This window comes from Xiphophorus couchianus, chromosome 4 (assembly GCF_001444195.1).
Source record: "Xiphophorus couchianus chromosome 4, X_couchianus-1.0, whole genome shotgun sequence".
In the NCBI taxonomy this organism is placed as follows: Eukaryota; Metazoa; Chordata; class Actinopteri; order Cyprinodontiformes; family Poeciliidae; genus Xiphophorus; species Xiphophorus couchianus.
In genome coordinates this window covers 11,823,389-11,851,167 of record NC_040231.1, presented here as the reverse complement: position 1 = coordinate 11,851,167, position 27,779 = coordinate 11,823,389, and the positions used below count along the sequence as shown (strand labels likewise).

Sequence of the window (27,779 nt, the reverse complement as noted above, 5' to 3'; positions counted from 1 at the left end):
AAAGGAAGAGGAGGAGGGGAAAAGAGAAACTGAGTTAAGTAAAGAAAGAGTGGAGGAGGCTAAAGCTGCAGAGAAAAAAAAAAGATAGATGTGGCAAAAGGGAGAGACAGATTAAGTGAGCCAGAATGAGAGATCTCTCTACCTTAAAAGCCAGTGAAATATGTGAGGCATGTGGCCTATAAAGCGGTTAACATATGCACATTGTCAATAGCAGCATCTGGCGCTGGCAGATTTTATAGGAGCGTGGAGACTCTGCTACATGCCTCTAGATGGCAATACATTCAAACACTTTATCACTGAAACACACCGCATTAACAGGCTGCTCTCTGCAACACACAGACACGCGCACGCCCACACAAGCAGGTGGACAGACTGTTATTAAATGTTGCTGAAATACATAACTATTCCACCGCATTAACAACTCCCACAATAACTACTTTACTGTGATACATGCACACACTTGCGTTCATACTGAGAACATATGTAACGAAACCAAGGTGTTGGTGAATTTGTTGGTAACACAAGCAAAAAAATAAATCTGCAAAAAATAAATAAATAAAAAGGAAAAAACATTTTTTTTAACGTAACTAGGTTAAACCAAACTTAAGCAGTGGGAGGAACGACCTTCTATCTTTAAAATTTCTGTCAGGTTTAACATATTCTGACTTAAATTTCTATGAATAAAGTGACTGAGTTTTCAGTTTTCTTTGTTTTTTTCCCCTTGCCTTCACAAGATTATACGGGTCCTAAACAGAATTTAATTTGAGGAACTCAACTACCTAAAATTAATCATCTTTATATTATCCATGCATCATTTCTCCATAAAACATCTAACATTATATACACCATTGTTAAAACAGAAAATAGTTACTTTACCCTACACCACTATACATTAATTGATTGCACTAACAAATCTGTGTTGCTTAAATCTTATGACTCACTTCACATGATACATGTGTGTGTTAAAAAATAGTCACACACTGATGTTTTATGCATTTAGTTTCTTTTGGTTAATAACTGAAATCAAATTTGAACTTTCTCAAAAAAGAAGGGGGGAGAATATAATGTACAATCCATAAAGAGGATTTCCAAATTAGAAATTTTAGGTGGCTGAAAAGTATGTCCATGTGATGCAAAATCTTCAGAAGGTTGCAGTTATTTTTGATGCTTGTGCATTTCTTTCTTTCACATTTTTTCCTTCCACTTAACTTTGATTTACTCTGGACAACCAGCTTCTTTAACAATAAACTTTTTTCTCTATTCTCCTTACGAAATGCGTCAATGATTAATTCATTTCTGTCATAAGATCTGGCCATAAAATGACCAAAACCTTTGTTGTAGAAATATGTGATAATGTATTATTCTGAAAAACACAGTTTGGATATACATTGTCTGTAACCCAGTCATCCAAACTATTAAAAATCCACTTTAAGTAACGAATATAACAAAAGTTTAACATTTTTAACTGATATGTATAATATATAGCTTTTGAGATTCTAATTTACAGAGATGCATCTATATATACAGGTGCATTTACCATGTTAAATAAAAAACCCCAATGATGTTAGAGGAATTTTAGAGCTCAAACATTAATACTGACTTATTGGAGGATGATTGTTATCAAACAGAGATCCATTTGTTTGAGTGATGCTAATGAGACACATATGTAAACTTTCTCAGTTGATTTGTGCCACGAATCAATTCTGTTTGCACCAATCTATAGTTTACCAAGCTAATAATCAGAACAATAAAAAACGTTTATCTCTACATCTGGCATGAAAGCTCTACCTGCTGTACCTGTAAAAAACCCAAACTGTCATTAAAAAAAAGTCTATTACGCGTTTTTCTGAAGGAAAATAAATGGGCAGATTATGAAGATCACATTAGGAGTCGCAGAGTAAGATATGAAAGGAAAGGGTTCCTGTCAACTCAAATTCAGTGAACTCCACCATATGCATATGTGCGCCGATGATCAAAGTCACCAGTTAATCATACAAAATGCAACAGAGAGGAGCAAGAAGTGAAAAGAAATGGGGGAAATGATTTATAGTGTAAATAAGAAAGAGGGAGAAAAAAGAAGACAATGATATGGACAGAGAAGACAGGAAGAGGTCGTACTAATTTAGACATTAAAGCCCTCATCAATCCAACAGAGTTCAAAACAACTTTGAGCACAGAGTGCAAGAAAGCAATCTATTTAATTTTTCTTCTCATTCTGAGTCCATCAGACAGTTTGCACTTCTGCACAAAAAGCCTTTTGCAGAAGGAGCTCCTGCCTCCATGATGTGTCATCAAGTTTTTGTGAATGCATTTGCATGTATACTAACAGGTGTGTATCCGAACGCGTTTTGTTTTCCAACCATCTGACTCTTGGGTCCCTAAAACTGCATGTGTGCGGCTGATCGCTTGCGTGTGTTCTGATGTTCAGGTAGAGAGGCATAGTAAAGCCAGAGGGACAGTGTGTGATACTAATTAAGAATAACCATGTGTATTTGTCAAAAGAATTATGCTGATTATCTCACAAAGGCCCCGGCACTGGGCCCTGCAGAGAGATAGAGACAGAGCCAGACCAGTATTAGCATATGGCTACGCACATATTGCCCTGTGTCCATGTGAACGGAAACAGAAGCACTCTTTGTCTCTCATTTACGTACATATTTAACATGAGAACCAACAAATACGCATGGGAAAAAAAGACTTGTACACATGTGAATGAGTCCCAATTGTTTTTTGGACAGAAAATGCAAAACTGCACTGCTTAATCTTTATTTCCTTATGTTTTTTAATAAATATGTTTTCACCAGTTTTTTAGATTTAACAAATTTTGCTCAGTCCAGTTCTTCGTCTTAATAGTCCAGTCTATTAGTCCAAGCTGTGGCCTGAGCAGCCCTGTGAGAGTAGTAATTGTTTTCAGAGGTTTCTGAGGTGAGCCAGTGCGCCACATACTGATCCATCGCACCCCATGCCAAGCTCTAAAGCCAAATGTGTGTGTGTGTCTGCATATTTATATGTGCATACCTAATTCAATGCTGCTGGAACGATTGCCCTGTGTCTGTTTACAAATGCCCTGCATGGGTGTCCCTGCTAGTCAGGGTGCGTTAGACAAACCCTGACACATACACCCCTCCGTGCGACACACACACACCCCCACACGCCGACACACCCACTGACACAGTGCCATTAGGCATGCATTTTGTCTGTGGCCAGCACCGATGTAGAGAGGGACTGTGGGGGCTTGGAGCAGGCTTACCCGCTTCACACCGACATCTATGATTGGCTTTGGCGGCTCAAGACCCCAGGAGCAGCGAATTTGCTGTGCATATATCATGCCTTATGTACGCGTGTTTCTGTGTGTGATTTAGACAAACACTATTGGACATACACTTAGGAGAGTTCCTCTGAAATTAAAATTTCAGAGGAACTCTCCAAATATTGAGAGTTTGGTCTCCATTGATGCCCTAATTTTATAATTCGTATATAAAAAATAATCCTTACTTAGCAGAGCGACCAATTTGAAATGAATGACTGGTTGATTAAACCTCATGCACATTTGATTATCTGCACAAAAAATGTACATAAATATAGTCTAAAAAGAAAAAAGTTGATTACCAACTACAAATACAGCCACATTGAATCTGGGAACTAATGAAATAATTTGTAGGGGCTTGCAAAGTATTCATACAGCTTCAAAATTTTCACATCTTGACAAGGTTCAACTACAACAATGCTTTTCAACAGTGCTCACTGAATTACGCATCTGAAACAACTTCAAGCTGAATGTAAACATCATAGACACTGGAGAAAAATCAGCTGATGCCCAGAAGGCAACCTGTAGCATCCCAATCACTGTACATCATTAAAATGCAAGTCAGAGGGATGGTGATTCCAGCTTCCACTACTTTATTTATGGGAAAGACTTGCAGCTGTAGCTGCATCAAAAGGTGATCCTTTCAGGTGGTAACTTAGAGGGATGAACATGAAAACATGGCCCACTTTTAAGCATCCTTTTCCTACCTTTTCACAAATAGACAGCACTTTGTGTCGGTTTATCACATAATATTCTCAATTTAAAGCATCAATGTTTGATGGTAGAACATTACAAAACTTGACCAACAAAGTAGTTCAGTGGTATGATCACTTTTACAAGGCACCGTGTCAACAAAAATATGAACAACAACCCAAACTTTTTAAATGACACATGTAGTGTTTATTACAGAAACAGTCGTTATGACTATGCTAGTAATGTCTTTACCTGGCATTACTCTCTCCTCACTACCAGATACTGGACATCTTATTGCCTATCCATTACAAACTCAAACCCATACATTCACATGCATGCTGTGAGGCAGATTACAGAGGCAGGAGGGCCTCTTCAAAACTAAGTAATGCCGACTATCAATCAAAACAAACAGAAGTCACTTATGCACAAGCACACCAAACAGCTTCTCCTCTAGAGTTGAATGGGCCCAGCGATCAGAAACGCAATAACGCTTTTTTTTAATCACTCTCTTTTATACTCACATTCACTCTGAGCCTTCATCTCAAGTGATGGCCATTTTATCACAGCTGCAGCATTAAACAGCCATTTAAACAAGTGGAGAGCACTACAGCGGATGGTGTGGCCTCTTCACAGACAGAGACACAATAACACACAACCTGTTATTACTGCAAGAAACTCTGTGTGTGAGAGGCAGCGAACAAGAGGAGGGAGAGCGAGAGAGAGTAGTGGCAGGAAAATAGGAAGTCACTTGACAGAGGGAAAAAGAAGAGGGAAGGAAGGGGATGAGTGCAACATAAAAACTGTAATTTGATACAGAGGCAGAGACGCCTCAGACAGAAATGTTGTGTTGGATTCAAGGAAGAGAGATACTGGAAGGAGTGCTGAAAAAGACAAGGAGGCAGAGAGAAGATTTGCAGTAAGGAGAAGAGTTGCAGCCTGATTATTTGGCTGTTTATGCAGAGCAGTAAGAGCTCTCCAATCAGAGCTGGAGACCTTTAAATAAGGGGCCTTTTAGACCGAGGGCCTAACAAATTCTACACAAGTCTTCTTATTTTGTCATCTGGGCTTTTCTTTTTTAATTCCCAACCTTTGTGAACTCAGTGGTGAATTTTGCCATCCTGTTAAAATCTTTTATCGTCTTTACTTGCCAGAAGGTGTTTTAAAGAGAAAGGATACAAGAAAAGTCTGAAAGCACAACAGCTTTTTATGAAATCTGCATCATAGGAACAGTTTTTGAAAACATATCTTCAACACATATTTAACTTTTAGGATCCTAACAGTCTGAGTTGAAGTTAAGAGTTTGATTTACTTCTTTAGGTAAAAAAAAAAAGAAGAAAAAAAATCAAATATGAAAAGTCCTACTGTATTTTATTGAAGGATGTTTTATTTAAGCGTTCAGGATTATTTTGAATTTACCTATTTAGAGAACGACCTTTGAGTTTGGAACAAAATATTTTTTATATAATTCATACAAGAAATATGAAACAAAGGATGAAAGAAATGAAGGACAGAAGAAAGGGAAGAAGCCAGGATCAAAGAAAGGGATAAACTGTAGACAGAGAAAGACATGAAGAAAGTACAAATAAAATGAGGGAAGAAAAGATGAAGGAAAACAATGAAGAAAGTAAAGAATGAATGTCAGAAGTAAAGAATGGTACAAATGATGGAAGAAATGTTGGAAAGACAAACAGAAAGGAGCTGCAAGGATGTAAAGAAGGAGTAAATACATAATGGAGGGAAGGAAGAAAGAAAAGAACAGGAAAAAGAAAGAGAAAAAGCGCAGCTCCACTTGGACCTACAGCTCAGGTAGGAGAATCTGTTGAGAAAAATATTACTTGTACATTCTAGAAATCTGTTCTTTGTGGAAAAGTGACAAAGAAAAAGTAAATATGAAAACAAAGCCATAAAGAGACTTTTCCCAATCTATTTAGAGAACTCAGTAAAGCTGTGTAAGAAGGTTTTTCTGGTTAGATGAGACCTTTAGCTTCATTTTCACAGTGATATGTGTGGTAGAATACAGCATATTACCCTGAGCCCATTACACTCCAAAGTGAAGCACAGTGGTGGCAGCATTATGCTGTGGGGATGCTTTTCTTCAGAGGGGACAGCAAAAGCTGGTTATAGCAAAGTACAGCACAATCTTGGAAGAAAAACTTGAGCCTAGACTGGTTCATCTTCCATCAGGACAGAAACCCTGGATGGTTTAGGTCAAAACATATTCAGGTGTTTGAATGGGCCAATAAAACTCTGCCTAGATCTAATTGAAAATCTGCAGCAAGACTATTGACTCTCTAGCTACTTTGCAAAGATTTATGAGAAAATGTTCAGTCTCTAGATGTTCCACTCCGGCAGACAAACCTGGAAACCCTCGCAGCTGTAACTGGAGCGAAATATGGTTCTACGAGGTATTTACTGAGGGGGATGAATACATATGCAAACCACTGTTTTATGGTTTCCCACCACCATGTGTTACTGACTTTTTTCTTAATGACATATCATCCGTATAAAACTGTTCATGCTTAAATACACACATTCTGACTGTTTAAGTGACACACAACTACTCTAAAACCTCATATTGGTTTTGAGGCTCAGTTCGCCGGCTGTCTCATGCTGTTTCACATTCTCTGACGGTTTCTTAATGGTAAACTAACAGATTGTAAACATGCTGCCAGCTCTTTCTCTCCCTGTGTCTTCCTTGCCTTTATCAATCAGTCCCCCTCTTTCTTTTTCAATGTTTACAACTTTTCTCTTCCTTTGCTTCTTTCTCTTCTTCCTTATCTCTATTTACTAAAACATTTTGTCTCCATCCCAATCCCTTCTCCCAGTCTCCCCTCTCTCTTTCTCCCTCTCTCTCTTTAGCTTTTCCTGGTGTATTTTTTAAACAATGTGTCCTTCATGTACGGTTGGTTACGGGGCGTACAGAAGGACATCATTAGCGCTGGTGGTTAAGCTGTAATTTACACCATTACCGAGGTAGGGGCCATTTTTATTGCCTAGTAAATTTCAGCTCTGAAATATTTAGACCATATGGCTCAATTTGTGTAATAACCTTAATTTCCAAGCACCCTTCAGCTCCCTTCAGCGCCGGCTGTTGTTGGCGGATGGCAGAGTGGGGCGTGCGTGTGTGCGTGCGGTTTGGATCTGAAGCACTTACGTGCACTAATAAACACAGAAACAGCTTCGCAGAAACACAGATATGGCTTAAAATCTGCATGCAGCACAAAATCCTTTACATTGCGCTCTCCATATACTCGCAATGGTTCAGTCGCTAACACACAGAAACGTGCACGCATGTATGCATGGCAGCCGCAGATTAATAGGGTGTCAGCTTCTGTTTGGGTGAGGGAGCGTCAGGCGTCGGCCAGATGGTTCTCAGGGATGATGACTGTCAGGGGTCCTGCTCTGATCAATGGGATGTATTAATACAGCATGCAAACACACACTGTTGCACATACACGCGCAAACAATAATGCTTTGCATGCACTCGAGCACAGGCCACAATATTGAGACATATGCATGCAGACAATGTAACAAACACACATTTAGACACACACGTATGCCAACGGTCTCCTTCCACCAGTGATCCCAAGGGCCACAGAGGAACATCTGGAGGAGCCGAGGGAGGGAAGAGAGGACAGCAAAGTAAAGGAGGAACCAGAAAGAGGAGGAAGGGTTTGATGACACATAGAAAGAGAAAAATATGTGATGGAAGAGAGGAGGAACAGGAAAATGAGAAAGAGAGTAACTGCAGAGATAAGAGATAGTGGTGTGTGTATAAGAGGGGTTAAAATGGTGAAAAAGTAAATAGATGGCAAAAATGGAGAGAGGAGAATGCAGATAATGGCAAAAAGGTAAAGAATAAGAAAGCTGAGAGGGAGAGAGACACTGATGAAGATGAATCGTTTATAAAACATCTTCAAACGGCCGAGTAAAAGACTAAAATACATGACACTAAATAGAAAAGTAGAAAGAGAGGAGAATAAAAGATGAACCAAAGAAAAGATGACAAATTATGTAGAGGTTAAAGTTGGAACCCCAAACTACAGTTAGAGCAAAATGGAAAACACAAATAAATGAAACTACAGAGATCAGATAAGAACTCATGTTTAGACAGTAAGAACGGTGGCTGGAAGACTGAAAAACTAATGTCTAAGCATAGTGTGTGAACTAAGCTATTTAGAACTATTTCTGTCCCTCTGAAGACCAATGGGCCTTATGGAGACCAAAGCCTCCACTAACCTCCTTGTTTAGGGTCAGGGGTTTAAAGGTAAGGTGTGATTTAAGTTTTGGTTAAGATTAGGTTAGGTAAAGGAAAATATCTGCAGATGCTAAAATGAAAGGAAGTCCAAATAATGTCCTAATATGGGTAGAAATACAAACATGTGTGTGTGGGGGTGGGCGTGTGTGTGTGTGTGTGTGTGTGCCAGGCAGCTCGTAGGGGTCTAGCAAACAGGCTGCCTGCGTTTCATACCCTCATTCCGTCTGATTGCCAAGACGACCCCATTAATCAGCCAAGCTGGCACAAAGCAGGGTTTCCAGCCCAGTCTAAGATCAACACACACACAAATATACACATACCAAATGGACACACATATGTTCAAACAATACTTAAAGAGGGGAAATGTTGAGGAATAAAAGGGGGGACACTAAGGGTAAAATGTGAGAGGAAAGGAAGGAGCTGTGACTGTGAGTAAGATCACTGAACTGTGACCTTTCAGATGTCAGAAAAATTGTTTAAACGTCTGTTGAAGATGTGTAGATTTAAAATATACTCTTTTTTTCTGAAACAGCATTATCTCAGAAATTTATGTGATTTCAATAAGTTGATAAAATAAAACCTTGTTAGAAAAATAATTGTTTTAGCAAAACCACCACTGGCACAAATGTTGAAATCTTTAGGAATATCCTTTTGAAACAAGAGAAGTTCAAGCCCTTATTTATCTTGCTACTAGGATCATAAGAGGGGAAAAATACAATTTCCCCATCTAATAAAAATATTTAGCACGGTATAGGAGCTGTAATGCTGCGGGGTTAATTTTCTCTTCCCAAGACACTGGGGAAATTGGAGGAGCTCTTATATACCAGTAGATATAAAATATAAATCTTGTGGCCTGTTCCAAAAAATTGAAAACAGGTCTGCAATATGTCTTTTGATGTGATAAGGCTGAAAATATACGGCCAAATCAACACAGAAATTGTTCAACATGTGGAGTCAGCTGAAAGAAAAGTTTAAAAGACACAAAGCAGCACTTAATCTGAAAATATCATCTGAAGAGGAAAAATCCTATGACTATATTACTCCTTAATCAGCATAATTCTTTTGACTTTCTGAATATTATGAAAGACTGACTAGTTTCCTACTAGAATAGGCGGATTGCATAATATATTGAAAGCATGGGTACCAGAAATAGTTTCTCTGCTTTACTTTGCTAACAAACATTTTGTCCAAGTAAGGCATTTTCTTCATAGTTTCATTCATCTTTATCAAGTATGCCTATAAATTTATTCTGATCTTTATATTTAAAAAAACTTGTTTACTTGATTCAAGAACTCTTTTTACTAATTTATCAATTATTTTAAGACAAAGTCTTCATGAACAAGAGCTGCTCAGCTGCTTGGCAACTTTGTATAATCTTGGAAAATGGAGTGAATGGTGTTGAAGGCTGCGCCGTGACAAATGACCACCACCAAAATGAGTCTATGCCATGTCAATGAGGCTCCCTCGCACACACAAACACAGAGTGGCCCATATCAATGAGAAGGTGAAAGGTCTCCATTTACATCTTGTATTAATTATGAGTGACAAGCCAAAGGTCACAGAGGGAGAAGAGGCCACACGTATGGACAGAATATAGATCTATACTTCTACCTCTCGTCCCTCTCAGTCCCTTATCTATCATGGCTGTCTCGACTCGCCTCTTGGTGATTCACTTTTCTTTTTAATCCTCCTCCTTAATTCTCCTCATACCATTCCTGGTAGTGTTTAATTTTCTAAACTTCTCTAACAATTTTGAATTCTGATAATTTAACATCTTATCTTTATCACATTGTAATACTAGAGTTGTTTTACCATCTTATATCCATGTCTCATTTGAATTTTTTTCATCTAATTCAAATAAATTTCTCCTCTGTTTTCTAATTTCTAGATAGCCAGATAGAATTATGTAGCAGAGTTTCAGGTATTAATACAGATGCACATTGCGTTGAGATGTTGCCAACTTTGGTTGCCAAGAAGTACAATGGAGCTGTGCGTAAACCTAGCTGCCAACTCCTACTGAGTGTAGATGTCAGGTGTTAAAAATACGTATATGTGCTAGACTGCTCTATGAGTATGTCAGGGTATTTGTAGGTATGTGTGTGCATTTGATTGTTTCTAATTTACTTATTCGCTGTGGTAGAACATGGATCATGGCACAGAACTGAGGTAAGGACCCTGGAGGAAAGCAGGTGATGGGTTGTGTGTCTCCGAGTGTGTCTTCAGACCTCTCGCTGGCAAACAGATGGCAAAAGCACCACAGGTAGAGTCTAAATTTCTTCACATGCATCGCAGATGACAATGACACACAGTCACTTAAACATTATATAATGTGTTCTTGCTGCTGAAATGCCTTGCTGCTGAAATGTGCTATACAAATAAAATTTGATTGATTGATTGCTGACTTTTTTGCTTTTCTTATATAGAGTTTAGAAAGTTAGTGTAAACAGTGAGCATCAGTATCAACAAATAAAACCTGATTTATTGCAAACAATAAACCAAAACATGGTGTGGTTTTACCTTTACAGTGAGAGCCGTAACAGTAGTTGAGTTGAGAGTTGGATCCTGCTGGTGCTTCATGTAAACCAGTCTGTAATGGGAAATAAGACCATTGGGCTGGTCTGGCTCCCTCCATTTCAAGTAGACTGAATATGCGCCTATATACACACAAAACATGTATTACATGGACTAAATGCAAAAATATATCAATGATCAATGATCAATGATTAAATGACCAAACAAAACTTACCAGTTGGTCTGACAACAGGGGGCGCCAGTTCTCCTGGTTTTGCCTGTAATGTTTGGGCTCGAGCCCACTGACTCACAACTGAGCCTTTGGAGTTGTGGGCGCGAACTTTGTACTGGAAGAAGCTGAAAGGTTGCAGGGCGGGACTCGCGTCAACAAATTCAAGCAGCCCACTGGACCAAATGAAAACCAGCAGCTCCTCTTCTGTTCCTAACGGTCGCCTGTGGTGACAAACAACATGACTGTTTATTTTCTCCTGGTTCTTGTCAACTGCAGACACTCAGATTTCAAGTTTTAACACAAAAGCAACTTTTAAGAACTACACCCAAATGACATGGCTGTAGTGTGATTAAGCTACTTTAACCATATGTGACAATCACTCATAATTCAAACTGAAGGATGAATTCTTGACCCTTGCCTTAAGCGATTTGTTTCACACATTTATAAAAGAATCTGGAATTGTTGGTATTTCTGAAGATTATGAGTTATTTAGGATGATAAATGTGGAGCAATTTTTCAGCATTTAACTCTAAAGCTGCCATGGAAAAAACTTTTAAGGAGTCCTTTGCTTCAGGTGAGAAGTTCCTGTTTTCTTTCATTGAACCAAGTTGATGGATTTCCCAGCTTTTGATTTAAACTCAAGTGGAAATTGAACTAAATAAGTTACTAAATGCAACTTACTAGATGCTGAGAATCTCTTAAGGTGTAGAGGTTAAGTTGTAATCTTGTATCACATAAAAAAGATAAATGACATGATGCAAACAAAAACATGTAATGTCACTTTAACCCAACGGGTGATTTTTGTCATTTTGGGTAAGGTTCTTCTGAGAATTGATGATTTTTTTTGTTTCTGGCTGAGTCAAGGTTCAGACTCTTACTTCTCTACGAAATCTTTTGGAGAAGGAGACGTCAAAATGGGCTTTTTTTTTTTTTTACAGCACATTTTGCAGAGTAGATGATGAGTCAGCAGTCATTACAATCCAAAGAGCCATTTTTAAAAATTTTTTTTTACCTCAGTTCCATTAGTTAAAACATTTCTAAAGCTTCAAAAGCTATTTGGCTTCTTGGAAAAAAATATAAAGCTTTGAAAAATACCTGCAATTGATATTTATTAAAAGTTAAATGTTTTCTCTGTTCTAGGTTTTAGAACAAAATAATTACAGCTCTATTTATTGATAGAAAAAATATCAGTCTATAAACACAGAAAAATAACTTAGTTTGTGGTCTAATGACAACAAAATGAAGTTTTTCCCCCTTGGAGATATCATATTAAAGAACTCATGAAACTATAACTTCTGATTTTTTACAGGTCAAATTACTAATCAGTTTTGTAACATTGCTAGAGATGGAAAGAGCCACTCTTTAGGGCCTAAACAGACACATCCAGCACTAGATACACAGTTTTGAAGATTTGCATAAAACTGATGCTCTGTCAATCCCCATGTCAAGGGTTAGTTAGACATGGAGCCATAAGTTCACTGTTTTTTCAAAATGTTTTATGACTAATTGCATGAAAACCAATTAGTGTCATTTCAAGATTTCTCCTTTCTGAACCTGCTTTGTATAATTTTAGGGTTCTTTAATTTTAAAGAAGCTCTACATATGCACATAACTGTATATTTGAGGGTTTATAACATTATGCCTGCATTTATGTCCTTTAAACACATGTGAATAAGCACACACAAAAAAGGTTATGAACACACACAAGTGGAATGTAATGAGATGTGCTTAAAATTCAACCCCCAAAGCTCATAATCAAATATAAAAATAGAACTTATTTTTACCACTTTTTATGGACTGTCAAAACAAATCACTATTGTTTTTTATCTATACTTAAACACATTATCTACTACACACTTCTGACTGTAAAGTAAAGCAGTTTACTTCAAATATGATGTTAAGCTTGTTAGTTTTCTAAAAGGCTTTCAGCTTACTTTGATGCCCTTTTAGTGCTTCGAAAATAAACACCCTTGGTTTCTGGGGGACTGAAATAAGAAATGTAGCATCACGTCTTAAACGTTGTGTTCCTGGCTGATGCAAGCATCCTGATATCTTGGTAAGACTGCTGCTCTTTGATTGCGGAGGCTTTCAGGTGTGTGTATCGCACAGAGAAAGGGAGACATTTTCCCGTTTTGCCAAGTCCCCGTCTGCCTGAGTCGCAGGATTCCAGATGTGTCAGAGGGGGCGTGTGTGTGCTGCTATGCTAATGCTTGTTTCCCGAGGACTTAAAGGGCTTAGTCTGGTCTGACCCTGCATACAGATCACACACTCTTTGGTCAACAAGCAGACCACGACCTTCAGCATGCTTTGATATATATCCATGTATACACATCCGGATGCACATTCACACATACTGTGGAGACTTGTGAGTAAACTTTTACACGAGGAAACCTTATTAAAACTTTATGTATGTGCATACAATAAATACAGTGTATACAGTTTTGTCTCATTGGATGGGTTTTAAACACATAGTAGGTAAGCTAAACTCCATAAATACTCAAGGATCAATTAAAACATGGTAAAATAATGTCATTTTAACTTTAGTTTCTTCTTTATGTATGTCACCTGTATATATGGTAGGAGGTGATGAGTCCGTTGGGTTTTTCTGGAGGCGTCCAGTGGATCTCCAAAATACTTGGTCCAAGTGCTTTTACTGTGGGCGGCTGCAGACCTTCTGGGATTTCCTCTAAAGTATGAATGTAAACACCATCTCCGACTCCACACCCCTCTATTATGAGGAAAAAAAGAGATGAAATGTTAAAACGACACTACTTTCTAAGTTTACTCACATTCCATCAAATAATTTACAGCCTATTGCCTCATCTTTGAAATAATAAAGAAAAAATAACCCAATGCTACATTATGCTTTTACTCGAAAGGATTCCTGACTTGTCAGAGCAAAATGTTTTCTGTTGCTGATATGTAAGCTAACTACTTTGTGTAATACCTTCTTGTTTTTTATTGTTTTGTCTTAAAATAGAGATGCTGTTTTACATGAAGATATACTTGCCATTTTGGCAGGCCTGCACTCTTATGTAGTATGTGGTGAAAGGCTCCAGATCTGTCACAGTGAGGTGCAGGTTTTGGCCTGCATGACGACTTATGGCACCGTGACTTCCTGGATTTAACAGGACATTGTAGAAGACGGGTTGGCTACTGTTTAGCTGAGCTGTGGAGTAAAACAGGTTGGTAATTACCTTCAGGAAGATTTTGTTGTTGGGAATTGTTTTTTAACAGAAACAAACACCAAATAAAACAATTCTGATCTCTTAAGTTCAATAAGAAATAATCACCCCAAACATTACTAAATAAAATGAATTTAGACAAACTTTATGGTGGATGAGTTCTGCTATGAATCTAAAGAAGATCGCCTACAGTCCCATTAAAGCTAAATGAAACAGTGCTAAATGTTCCATGTAGACTCTTAAAGGAACCAGAGCTAATTTTTTATGAATTTTAAAGCTGATTTAAATGTTCCTTGAAGATCAATAAATTCAGAAGTTAACAATGTAACTGAGAAGTCATTGAAAGCTGGAGGAGCTACTTCCTGTGTTTTGTTCTTAGAAAGATGACAGGAATCATGTCATGTATCATGTATTTACTGGCACTAAACAACATCAAAATTATTATGGTATTCTTTTACGGTCTTCTGTTCTTTAACAACAAAATACCATAAAACAGCTGAATTTTGCCATTAATCAATTGTTAAGTCTAGTTATAAAGCTATATGTTTCAACAAATGATCCCAGAGTAAGAGGAATCATGTCATTTTGATTAACACATTGAACACCTTACAACCATGAAACAAAATAAACATGCTTGCACTATCACAACCTGACTTTAAAAGTGGCTGTACATAAACATGTATGTTCATATGTTCTTATTTTCATATTTTATTCCCTCTAAAGTTTAATTATGTCTGTAATATATAATATCTGTACGCTGTCAGCCAGAAAAAGTCAAATTTTTTCTTTGTGGACCCAATCTTAGCTATTATAACTGATTTTGATTGTTGTGTTTTTGTCTCTTTCCTCTCAACCCTTATCAAGTCGAGCCACATTTATGCCATCCTTAGGTTTCAACTAATTGTCTTTTTGGTGGTAGATGGACATGGTATGAACAAGAGTCTATTAGTAAATTTTATAGCACTTCATGTTTCTTTCTGCTGAGAGCTTTGTGGAAAACAAAGCTCGAACAAAGTACATTTTGCATGAAAAATAAGATCAACAAGTGGCTGTTAATTTCATTTTCCAGCAAATTTGAAAATATCTCGGACCTGAAACTTATCTGTAGGAATGTATTTCAGGAATTTTCAACAGGAAAAACCTTCAAATGATTACAATGTTTATTTCTACTGGCAGGTGGGTAAAGGTTTATGACAATTCTGCTTCACAGTGCTAAACTAAAACCCTAAAGATACATTTTCCGAACCCATCTCATAATCATATTGATATTATATATTGATCAAGCTGAGTACACTTGGCTTTACAATGCAGTCTGGCCTGGGACCAGACAATTTCTCACAAACGTAGAGAGAGCACACACACACAGACACACAGACTGAGACTTTGTTAATATTCTCACTGGAGGTTTTTCCATAATTCAGGCCAACTGTATTGTGATGGGTTATTCAACATTCATGAACTCTAGATATCTCGAGAACGAACTGATTACCAGACAAATGAAAGACTTCAATTATTCACCCCCAACTCACATATGCACACAAGCGCCTTAAACTATACACACACACACACACACACACACCCACACCCCAAGCACACGCCCCCCCCACACACACACCTGTGACTTCAGCATATAGGGCTTTTTATATGGATTAATGCACTTCTACATGACACACACACACACACACACACACCGAGAAGGAAGGATTTATGAGATCGAATCCAAACAGAGTGATAACATCAGACGTTTTGGTCACAAATATCATGTTTAAATTCTAGTATTTTACAACCATTCATTTTCTTTGCCAATGTCTATTTCATAAACTTGAAACAATCACAAATGCTAGCATATAGTGCGATATGCTAAAACACAAGTGTGATATATTATTGTCCATCCGAGTTACACATATATGCGCAGATAGCCACAGACATCTTGATGTAAGGATGTATCTAAACTTCAGAACCTGAACGTAAATACTTTTAGCAGCCATACGTCAGTGCTTCATGAGTGCATGCATATGAAGACAAAGTGTATGCATGTACACCCACACAGGCAGACACATGGCTAGAAGTGTAGACACACACATATACACGCGCACGCACAAAAGATCAAAACACTCCAGACTCTGGACTCGGGGAGTTAACCAAGCGTGAGAACCCAGCCAATATTTCCTCACCTTTAAAATCAACCCATAATGACGATAGAATAGGCCTGCCTATGGAAATATCTCACAGTGATGCGCATACACACGCCTACACACGCATACACGAATGCATACATAAACACAGGCACAAATATACAGAAACAAAACACACACACACAAATGTAAGTGGAGTGTCTTTGCTAGTTGGTCCTTTTAAGCGGTTTCTGAGATGGGAAATCAGCCTAATGAGAGAGTAATAGTCAATGATAGATGGGTTAGGGCAGACAATCACTGCCCCATAAGCATGAGATGTAGCCCCCAGTGCTTGCTCCTGTGTGCCAGCAGATCTGTTCAGGTCCGGAGAGGCCAGAAGGTGAATGGAAAACTACTCTGGTCTTTAGTTCTGCTCTGAGGAAAAGTTCTCTTGTTTTATTTTAAATAGATTCCTCCATGCCCACAAAGACATAAAATACTCCATTAAAATGTAAAAGTATTAAAAAGACATCCATTTTTACAATTTACGACAAGAATATTTTTGGAAAAATTTAAGAGCAAGTTGACCAACAGAGTTTGACCAAAGTGTGAGAAAAAGAGAATGACTCCATGACCATGTACCGTATCATTCAATCCTTTCAGTTATTGTGTTTTATAAAAGATGGCTACTGACCAGGAGGGGACCAGGTAAGTGATATGGAGTGAGGGCCTGAAACCGTCATGTTGTAGGGCGGTGGGATCCCAGTGGGGCAGGACGCTGGAGTTTGTTTAGCATATTTGTCACTCAAACCTGTGCCACCTGCTGTGCTGGCCTCCAGCTCATACAAGTACCTGAAGAGAAAATTAGATAAACAGGAGTTGGGAGAAGATGGAAGAAGATTAGAATAGAAGAACAGAAAGAATATGACAGAACTGCAAACCTGCAAAGGAAACATTAATCAGAAAACTCTGCAGAAACTGCTGCACAGTGGAGCCATGTGCCTGGAAAACACAACATCACCCCTTTAGTAATAAAAATGTCTTACAATTGTTTTTCCCCTAAATGTACATATAATAAGTGTTGGAGTTGCAATTAAAAAAATAATAAATAAAAGGTTTTTCCTTTTCTACACAACTCTAACAGGGACAGCAACAAATACAGCTCTGGAAAAAATTAAGAGACTACTGCAAAATTATCAGTTCTCTGATTTTGAGTAAAAGTTTGAGTAAAATGAGTCTATTGTAACTACTGACATGTCTCAAAAATTCCAAGCAAAAATTTAGTTTTTATTTGTAGAAAATGAGAAATGGTCAAAATAACTAAAGATGCAGAGCTTTCAGATGTCAAATAATGCAAGTTCATATTCATTTAGAAACAACAATACTAATGTTTTAACTCAGGAAAAGTTCAGAAATCAATATTTGGTGGAATAACCAGAAGGTTTTCAATGGGGTTCAGTGCAGTGGGATCTTCATTTTTTTTTCCAAAGCTGTATATCTGGTGAAAAATGTCTGCAAAAAATAGGTTTAAATTTCCCTAATCCCACTAACTCTCATGTTTCAGAGAATTTCATTATTATTAAATACTATCTAACAATTTCTAGAGAACATTTAATCACACATGTCTTTGTGGATGCTACAACAGAAACTACAGTTCAGTTTTATTTCCTTTTTACTCTTTGTTTCTGAGGTTCACCTCTTCCTCTTCCTCTCTCTCTCATGTGTCTCGGAGCCTCTCTCCATCCCCTCGTCGCCTCTCTGGCTCATGACATCATAAGATAGATTTCCCTTTTAAGAGCATGTGGCTGCTTGGTGCCGAGTCCTACATTAACTGTGTAAGTGGGCCACCATTTAACATTAAAAGCCTTTAATTTGCTATAAACTCCGCCACACATGCATTAATAGGCGGTGATGTTGGGTTATTGTTCATGTGCCGAGCTTTTTAAACAGGAGGCCATTAGCGCCTCGGCACTGGGTTAGAACGCACTCACGAAAACATATTAAAACTACTCATACGTTACTTTTACACACAAGCACAGACACACAGAAAAACATAAAAAATACACATCAGTGGGACACATCAACCAAGGCGAGGAAAGAGAGAGAGGGATTGTTGCAGGGAGGGGGTGAAGAAGAGATTGAGTGTGATGGAGAGGAAGAATTTTATCATGGCATACGGTTTCAGTGGGAGAATGAAGTTCAACACTTCATCATTGGAAGATATTTACCTAAATGTAAACACCGCCTTGGGATATCAAAAGTAAAATTGTGTGTGTGTGAGAGTGCATATTAGGTAATCAGAGAGTGGAGCATTTGCATCTGTTTGGATGGAAATCCAAGAAGGGGTGAGTGTGTGTGTGTGTGCGCGTCCTGCGGGGCCAGCCGGAGGGAATAGGTTAATTCTCTCGTCATCTTAGACACTTCCTGGGCTGCCCAAGCAAAGTGACAGCTAATCAACATTGTCATAAATAATCAATGGCCACTTTGAGCTGTCCCACGCGCGCACACAAAGAAGTGCCACACTGCACACTTGCACGCGCCCACACGAGTCAGCTCGGATAATGGGGCCGGTGCTCCCTGTGTAATTCTTGGCACAGGGCTAAATTGGGAAAAGAAGGGAAAGAGGAAGAGAATGAGGTAAGAGGGAAATGATAGCAGGGAAGGGATGGATGGAGGCCGAGGGGTTGGGGGGGGGAGGAAAGACAAGTGGTGAGAAGCGAAGGGTCCGGACAGGAATGCCTTCTGGCTGACTATCTGGAATTAGGGAAAATTAAATGTCACACACATACAGTCCTATTGCCTTGCTTCCTTCCTTTTCTCTTACACTAAAACATGGGAAAGATGGGAGTGGAGTGGGATGTTATCCTAACTTTTCTATTTTGAAGTGGAGAGAATTTGTCTCATGAGCTGAGGAGAAAGGAGAGAAGGTACCATTTCACACTTCTATAATGAATGCAGAGAATCGATTTTGTAATAAAAAAGAGAGAAACAGATTAATAAAGATTAAATGAAAATAAACAGATAAATAAAATCTACGCTCTGCTGCCGTCTGCAAGCAAAACCAGATCTGATTCATGATTTTAATTCGCAGGCGGGATAATGTTTGCATCTGTCATTGGTATGTTAAATATTTGCTCATTAAATGATGCAAACAGACATGCACAGAACGAAGCCCCGAGAGAGGCGTGGTCAGAGCGATGGCAAAGATTTTAAAACGACGGTGACCTCAACATAAACATATGCACAAATTAAGATACAGATACTAAAAGTCATCACCGATCCACCTGCGCAGAAACTCGTCATCCGTGTCTATGCTTAACCTGTGTTTTGGCAGGAGTCCAGTGTCGATATATTTCTGGTCCTGGTGGTCTCCGGTGAAAACAGTGCGACCGTCTCTTATGAGCCTGTACCGGAAGACGTGTCCATTAGGCTGAGACGGCGGATCCCAGTACAGCTCCACCGCAGATGTGTTTATTATCAGGTGTCTTGGGCTTGACCACACACCTGGAGAAAGGCAGAAATTAAGAGGAGAGGGAGAATGAGTCTTTCCACTGCAGTTAATAGTGTCTATAATTTCTTATGAATGAAATCTTTATTTTAATATAAAAAATAATATTTGAAGACACTTTTTTAAAAACATATTTACATATAAAAGGCTTAATGAAATGGGGAGACGTTTACAATAAATTTAAATTCTTCAGAAAAACAAATATGTTAAGAACAAAGAGAAAAGGTGGAAAATACACCAGAAAGTAGCAAACATTTAAACATAAAAAATCTGATTTTAAAAGTAAAATAATATTCCAAATATTTATAAAGCTTGAGATTTAAACGCTTATAAAAACAAAAGAAACATTTAAGTCACACAGAACATGCATGTGCACTTAATTTTAGAAAGTGGAGAAAAAGTGAAAAGTTTAAAATAGAAGTACAAGTTACAGACGATGCATAAATGAATATGAAAAGGTAAAGGCCATAAAAATCTAAAATTATTAGAATTAAGAAAATAGTAGGAAAAATGTGAAAAGAGATAAAAATACTCAAAAAATTGAGAGATTGCCATTTACATTAAGAAGGAAACAAGGAGAAATGAGAAGGGAAATGCAATAAAAAAAGTACTGGAGAATTAAAAAAACGTATCAATTTTTACAACATTAAAATAACAATAATAACAATAATAATAATAAAGAAAAAATGATAAATTTTACAAATTTTCTTTTCATGAGAAAAATGTAAACAGAGAAAATATATTTACATCAAACCATGACATATTACCATAAAAAGATTCTAAAATTCCTGCAAAGCGTCAAAGGTGTGTGTCCAGTTTGCGGGTGTGTGTGTGTGGGTGCATACCACTGGGTGAGGCTTGCAGGGTGCGTCCTGTGGACGGTCCGCTGGCTGCACATCCCACAGTCGTACAGGCCACCAGCACAAAGCTGTAGTCGGTGTACGGCTGCAAACCTGTAGCACATGGTCAAGCATAAGCAAAACTAATTAAATCAAAATGAGTAACCCTCATGGGCATATAAGCACACACAAACCTGATCTGAAAGACATTTATACAACCCCATTTTTCTGCTATCATGTTTAAAGATACAAGGATACATATATATGTATATTTATATATAAGAAGAAAAAAAGGGGCAAAAGGAGAAAAATTTGAAAAAAACAGAAGCTTTGTCTTGTCTTTCTCTCTTCCTCAGCTCTTTCCACTCTCTCAACGGATGGATCCATATCTGTCGGTGTTAAATTATGCATGCCATAACTCAATAATGAAACAACGTAAAGATGGGCAGCCATGGAACTGACATGGGATAGGACTGGTCTAACGCTGTAATGTCATCAGCTTTTGATCTATGATAATTATGATACCTCTGTATGCATTTAGGCTACATTGTCCAGACATGATTTATTTATAGGCACCAGCTATACAGACTAAAAAAAAAAAGCCACTGAGCGTCTCAAAGGTACTTTAAGTGTAACCACATAAAATCTGCTTTTTTATTTATTTTAATGCTAGAAGTTGCTAAAAATTCAACATAGCAAAAGATCTATTCGTACCGGAAACAACTTTTTTATGCAGATGTATATTTTATGCCTGGCTTTTGATGTTAGGCGGACCTGGGGGGAGGAATGCAAATTCTTAGCGCTGCCACGAGGGTCGACTAGGTATTTTATGGTCATTCACTTAACTGACAACATACAACAGCTTGCAAATCAAATTCAAAGGAGGAATGAAAGAACTCAATTGACATTTCAAAGGGATGACTGCATAATATAGTGTGTTGAATTCTTTATTTCTGCTTTATTCCCTACAATATAGGCACTGAGAAAATGTTTCACACTAATAACGACTTACATCAAAATAAATCTTTATAGAGATGTAGCGAGTGAATTATGATCCTTGAACTTCACCATATATCTTTTCATCTATTAAGTTTTTACTTTGAATACTCTAAAATTTGATGTATAATTTTTGTAACAGTAAAAGGAAACCTTTTAAAATGATCATTTAGTTAAAGCTTTAAAACTAGGATCACCTACAATCACACAATTATTGTGAATGGTTGCAATTGTCTCCAGGTATTAATACTTAGAGGAAAGGTTTGACTCAGCTACTTGATGGAAAATCCCTCCTCTGTCGATGCCACGCCGAAAAAAAAAAACAAAACGCGTGCAACAACTCATCCAGCACACACAACCCACAGCAAAAGCTTCACCGCATCTTCCTCACGTCTCCTTCTGCTGCTCAGCCCGACCTCTGATCAGCCCACGTGTGTGTGTGCGAGTGTGTGTCGGTGTGGGTGTGCAAATGTGCCAACAACGCTGCTCTGTGTTTGGATTAATAAAGGAAATCTGCCAGCCATATGAAAACACTAAGGTTGAGGCATAAGGCTGTGTTACACTGCTTAACTGTCAAACTAAGTGTGTGCATTAGTGTGTGTGTGTGTGTGCTCTACCATGGTAAATGTATCTACACAGCAAGTAATGTCATTTGTTCTAACACTGAATGAGGCAGCAAGCCATCACTAGATGTTCGTGCACCGAAAGTCTCAATGTAGGGGTCACAATGAATCCAAATATTTAAGAGACACGAACTGTAACCTTCAAACTGGAATGAAAAAAAAATAGGTAAAGATTTCTGGTTTGTCAAAATAATAAAATAAAATGGAAATGTTCTTTTTTAAGAATTTCTAACTCTAAACGTGAGTTAGAAATTAAAGTTTACACTTTTGTCAAGATTTGGAAATGCTTTTTTTATTAATTTGTCTTAGAATCAAAAGGAAGAACAACAATGTGATTACAATAGTTTAAATAAAAAATAAAAAGAAATCGCTAAAAGAAGTAGAAATATTTCTATTGGTTCAATAGATGAGGATATCCAGATGCAAACACATAGATAACTTTCAAGATCCTAACGGAGTCCCAATTACCTTAAACATTCAACCTAAAGAGGGCAGTGTTGCTCCGCAGGAGAAATGAGAAATGACACCTTGCGGGGTGTGTGTGTGTGTGTGTGTGTGTGTGTAAGCGTGCACAGAAACAGAACGTGTGTTTGCATCTGTAAGCTTACAGGCTTGATTATGAAAAGACAAAAAGCTTTGCTCATTTTAATGGTTCATCACTAGAAAGTAAGAAAAAAAGGTGGAGGCGACTCTAGAAGTGAGAAATTTCAGTGGCATGAAGTGAGACAAGGTTGTCACCGTCATTGTGAGATCTGGACACAGCGGAGACCTGAGTGCGACGGCGTTAAGCATAGCGCCACCGAGACAGAGGCAGTCTGGCAGAGGAAAGAGGAAAAAAGTTCTTCCATCTAAGTAAAATGTCACAGAGGATCAGGTGAACAACAAGTGGCAGGATGGGGAATGGCTGTTCCAGATTTGTTTAAATTAATCCACGTTGGAGTTTAGCTGATCTAAAATGGCATTTTATTGACAGGTTGCCATTTCCTGTTTGTATTAGTGTATAACAGAGAGTGATAGGCAAATGTCACCACATCATACCAGGAACTTGATACAGCGAAAGAAACGAGAGACTCAAAAGAGACGGGAGGAGGAGAACGTGAAGAAGTCAAATAAAAAAAAATACAAGAGTAGAAACTGTTTACTGAAAAGCATGAAGAACAAAGGGAAGAAATAAAACAGAGAGAGAAGGAGAAGAGAGCTTTGATAACATCTCTCCTGAATAATTAAGAGTTTGACTTCCTGTTGTGGTTTCCTGATGCAGGGACTGTCTGAGCTGCAACAACGAGTTCAGGTTCAAACTCAGAAATTTAAAGAAAACAAAACTGCAACCTGGAGCTGCAACTAGAGTACAGCACACACTAAAACTGTTCGCGTAACATTTAAACACACACACATACAGATCCAGACAGAAGTTTACATAAACTCATCTATAACATAAACATAAAATTATATCGCTATTTTTAATATTTCATTTAAACTATTTGTTCAGATTGACCTTTATTACAACATGCAACCAGAGTGTATAAAAAAACTGGATGAAGAGATTTAGATTTAAAGCTGATTCTCTCTAATTTTACATACAGACATTATAAACATTACATAATACAAACATTTGAGGTGTCTCCTTTGTCACATTCAGATGTGACAAAGGAGAAAGCTTTAGCTTAAGAAGAAAATAAAATCCGACAAAGATAACTCCAGTAAATACAAATATAAATGTCAAACTTTATTATTTGACTGTTCTTGAGCATAAAACATCATGCCACAGCAGATCAACTGGATTCTAATCCAAAAACATCACTTTGTTTTGTTTAGTTATTCATAGGTGGACTTGTTGGTGTGCTTTGGATCAATGACCAGCTACACAATCCAAGTACTCTTGAGCTTAAGGCCACATAGTGATGATCAAACATTTCCTATTATGATTTTTTGGCAGAGAGCAGAATTCATGAATCCATCAATTATGGCGAATCATACAGATTCTGAAAGCTGTGTAAAACTAGTAAAACTGGAAAACATGAACAACTCTTTAATTATCAGGAAAGTTGATCATTTTCTGCCAACTGCTGGACAACAAAGTAAATCAGAACGTCCTAAATGTGTTATTCTGGTCGCTTAAGGCTGCGCTCTCCATGGTGCTGGAAACGTTTTATTGAAAAGGACTTGACCTAATAAACCATCTTTAGTTTGTTTTGCAAGAGAACAAACCATACTTTAAAGGGGGTAATATTACAAATATATCAATTATTTAAGTCTAAGAAAGTTTCTTTGCATTAAAGTGTTAGATCACATGCTTTTTCCCCCCCATTTCATTTTAACAGAAAAATTCTCCTTTTTTGTTTTACAGCGCAGGTTACAGACGTTCTCAAAGCCAAAGCAAGAAAAAAAAACTGTTACATGTCTTGATCGTTCTGCTCTGAACAGCCTCTAAGTTCATACCAAAGATCTGGCAATGAATCAGAACAGTTGGGGACCCAAAGTTCAGGATTCCTCAGAGAGCATCATTTTTGGTATAAAAAACCCCCACTGTCCTTTTTGAGTAAATTTGCTCCTGAGGAAGTTTACAGGGTGAGGCTGGATTCCTTAATTGTTTAAGTTACTTACACAACTGATGACTTTCCAAATGAGAGGCAGAATCAAAATTACCAATTCTATTTTTTCCTCTTTCTTTTCTCTTGTCTAGATGCCTCAGTCTTTAACCTGAACAAGTGAAAGTCTGGGGGTATGGTGGAGTTGCATTAATAAATAAAAGAACATACTCAATTCCCTGCTGTTCTGAATTAATAACGAGCCTGCAAAGGACCAATTAAACACATGATTAATGCCATAATCTATATAATTTCAGGCAATATTTCATTGGGAGCTAATGATAGCAATACTTAATATTGATTCACATGGGGTGTTGCTATACAGTAGTGCTTAATTCTCTCTATGAAGAGCCACTTTTTAGAACTGTTAAAAAAGCCATTAGTCTGTTTCCTAAGGCAATGTGTGGATAAACAGGAAATGCTGGACACAACTTGCTTTTGGGTATTTTTAGGCAATTATTTGTTTTTAGCCAAACACTCCAAATCAGACTGAATCTGTCACATTATTTCTAATAATTGTGTAAGACAGGAAGGTTTATTGGAGGATTGATATTTTCAGGAAGGAAACAAATGAACTCAAAACAGATGTTAAAAGATAAGCCTCCACGTGATACAAATGTTGCAAAAATATTCAATCGCGTTGCATCTTTTGTCTGACAGACATTTACCTGATTCAATAAATTTTAACAACATGTAAATGAGAAATATGACATTTTTTTCTGCTAAAGTGAATTTGTCTGCTTTCTGTGGTTTGAATGAGTGTGTGGATGAGAGCTTTTTGAGCATCTGTCTCTGACAGAGAACCACTGGAGAGACGCAGAGGAAGAAGAATAATGGCATATTAAACATTAAGGATGAGGGAATAGCACAGCAATTATTTCTGTTCATATTTCATTGAAAACACTTAGATTCATTCATCAATCTTTTTATCTGTCTTCGTTCTTCCTCTGTTTCCCCTTTGTGCTCTCTTGAAATGTACCCTTCACTTCATGTTTTGCTCTCAAGTTTGTGTTCTTTCCACATTTTTCTTATTTTTTTTAACTTTGGTTCCATGAAATCAACATAGAAATTTAAATGTTCTTGAGTTCGTCAGACTTTAAAACATTTTGAAGCTCTGGCCTTTGGCTGTGTTTTTAGGCATTTTTTTCCCATTTTTGTAACTGAACCTGACAAAAAATTGTACACTGTGTACTCTTTACAAAATGGGACACATGTCCAAAAAGGTGAAAAACAATCGAGATAAATATTCAATCTACAACTGTTGAACAGTTCCTGAAAGTCATATCTTACAAAAAAATAAAAAGAAATGAAAAAGGCGAAATAAATCCAGGGAAGTCCTACAACAAAACCTCAGAAATGCATTATCCTTCACTTGACCAAGTTTAGTATGTCATATTTTCTTAGAAAATCCTTGGAATTCCCCTTGTTGGTCCCAAATACCTATAAACAATTTATCAAATAATGTTACGGTTGCCTTTTTTTCAAGTACGACATTGAAGAAATGGGTACAAAGTGCTTTCTGTAGCCACAGACACCTATGATTGAACTTTCACGTTCTTTAAATGTATTTCTCAACGTCACATGAAAATGACAGAATTTTAAATCTAGCCAAAATATTTTATTCCATGAAGGTAAGGTCCATGAATCTAAAAAAAGTTCATGTTTTTATGACCATGATACTTGTTATGACACACATTTGCTAAAGTTTTTCTCATATGTCTATTTTGCAACATTTTTAAAATAACACATTAATTATGGTTTTAAATAAATGTGTCTTTTTGGAATGATAACATGTTTGCAACTTTAAATGTAGAAGCAACCCATATCATGAGATAACACGCTGTCTAAATGGATTGTTGAATTTCTTTTTGTCTTTCTAAGCCTAAAAGATAATAAGTAAATAAAAGAACATATATTTAATTGTGATGTAATTTTTATGTTACCCTAATTTGACCTCTGATTGGTAGCTCACCCTCCGATGAGGCCATATACTCATCAGAGGGTAATGAGACGTTCAGGATCCTGGTAAAACCAGACACTTTTTTAGTAAAAAAAGAATCTTGGAAACAATCAGAAAGTCTTACCAGCTAAGTCAGAACTACATTAATAAATGTTTTTGTTTCCTTTATAAGTTAAACTAGATTTTTCTATGTTTGGGTGAAGCTTTGGGAAGTTTCACATTGTCCTCTGTCTCCTCTGGGTGTGTGTGTTCAGTGTCTTTTTAAGCTTAAAACCCAGTTCTGAATCCACAGTGAGGAGTTGACAGACATCCGAAGCCCTGTGCAAGAAGAGACCAGGACCGCTGGCCTGTCTCAGTTACAAGTGGCAACCAAAACCAAAGTGAGACCAGAGAGTCGACTGTCCCTGCAGCCAGACAGAGATGGGAAAAAACATCTGAGCAGAAACACAATTTGTTTCATTAAAAGTAAACAACACGTCTGATCCAGGGAGGCACGCTCTTCTGTTAAAATATAATTAAACCTAGTTTGTAGTCTGCAACCCTCCCACAGATCAACATAAATTAGATCAAAAGTGGGCCATAAGGTTTGTTATAGTTTAATGCTTAATACTCTTGACACTGACCTCAGTAGTGCTTTGGAGACGAGAAATTGTGTTGCATCTTTTCTTTTTAGATTTGTTTGTGAGTTTCTTTACCTGAATTAAATCATTAAAGCAGATTTTATGTTGCTTCATAATGCATTTGATTATTTAATTATTAGTTCCAAATGATTTTTCTCTAATAATTAAGTGAAGTGTTTCTCTTAATTCAACTTCAATTCTGTTTATTTATATAGCACCAATTCATAACAGATTATATTTCAAGGACTAATTCAATTGCATCATTTTCATAATTACCAAGCTCAAATCAACATCTTTTTGTATCTGAATGATTCCAAATAAGAATCTGATAGTAAACAGTATTTT

General features: G+C 37.4%; 1 protein-coding gene across 1 annotated transcript in view; it reads right to left on the bottom strand.

Annotated features, from left to right (window-relative positions):
- The window catches only part of ush2a (Usher syndrome 2A (autosomal recessive, mild)), a 204,694-nt gene that overhangs the window by 21,417 nt on the left and 155,498 nt on the right, over nucleotides 1-27,779 (bottom strand). Inside the window, exons 68-74 of the mRNA XM_028013714.1 lie at nucleotides 20,654-20,761; nucleotides 19,621-19,804; nucleotides 16,995-17,152; nucleotides 14,012-14,170; nucleotides 13,567-13,729; nucleotides 11,005-11,222; nucleotides 10,776-10,912 (exon numbers count right to left, since the gene is read on the bottom strand). Coding sequence (XP_027869515.1) covers nucleotides 10,776-10,912; nucleotides 11,005-11,222; nucleotides 13,567-13,729; nucleotides 14,012-14,170; nucleotides 16,995-17,152; nucleotides 19,621-19,804; nucleotides 20,654-20,761 — 1,127 coding nt within the window. The remainder of the gene's footprint in view (nucleotides 1-10,775; nucleotides 10,913-11,004; nucleotides 11,223-13,566; nucleotides 13,730-14,011; nucleotides 14,171-16,994; nucleotides 17,153-19,620; nucleotides 19,805-20,653; nucleotides 20,762-27,779) is intronic.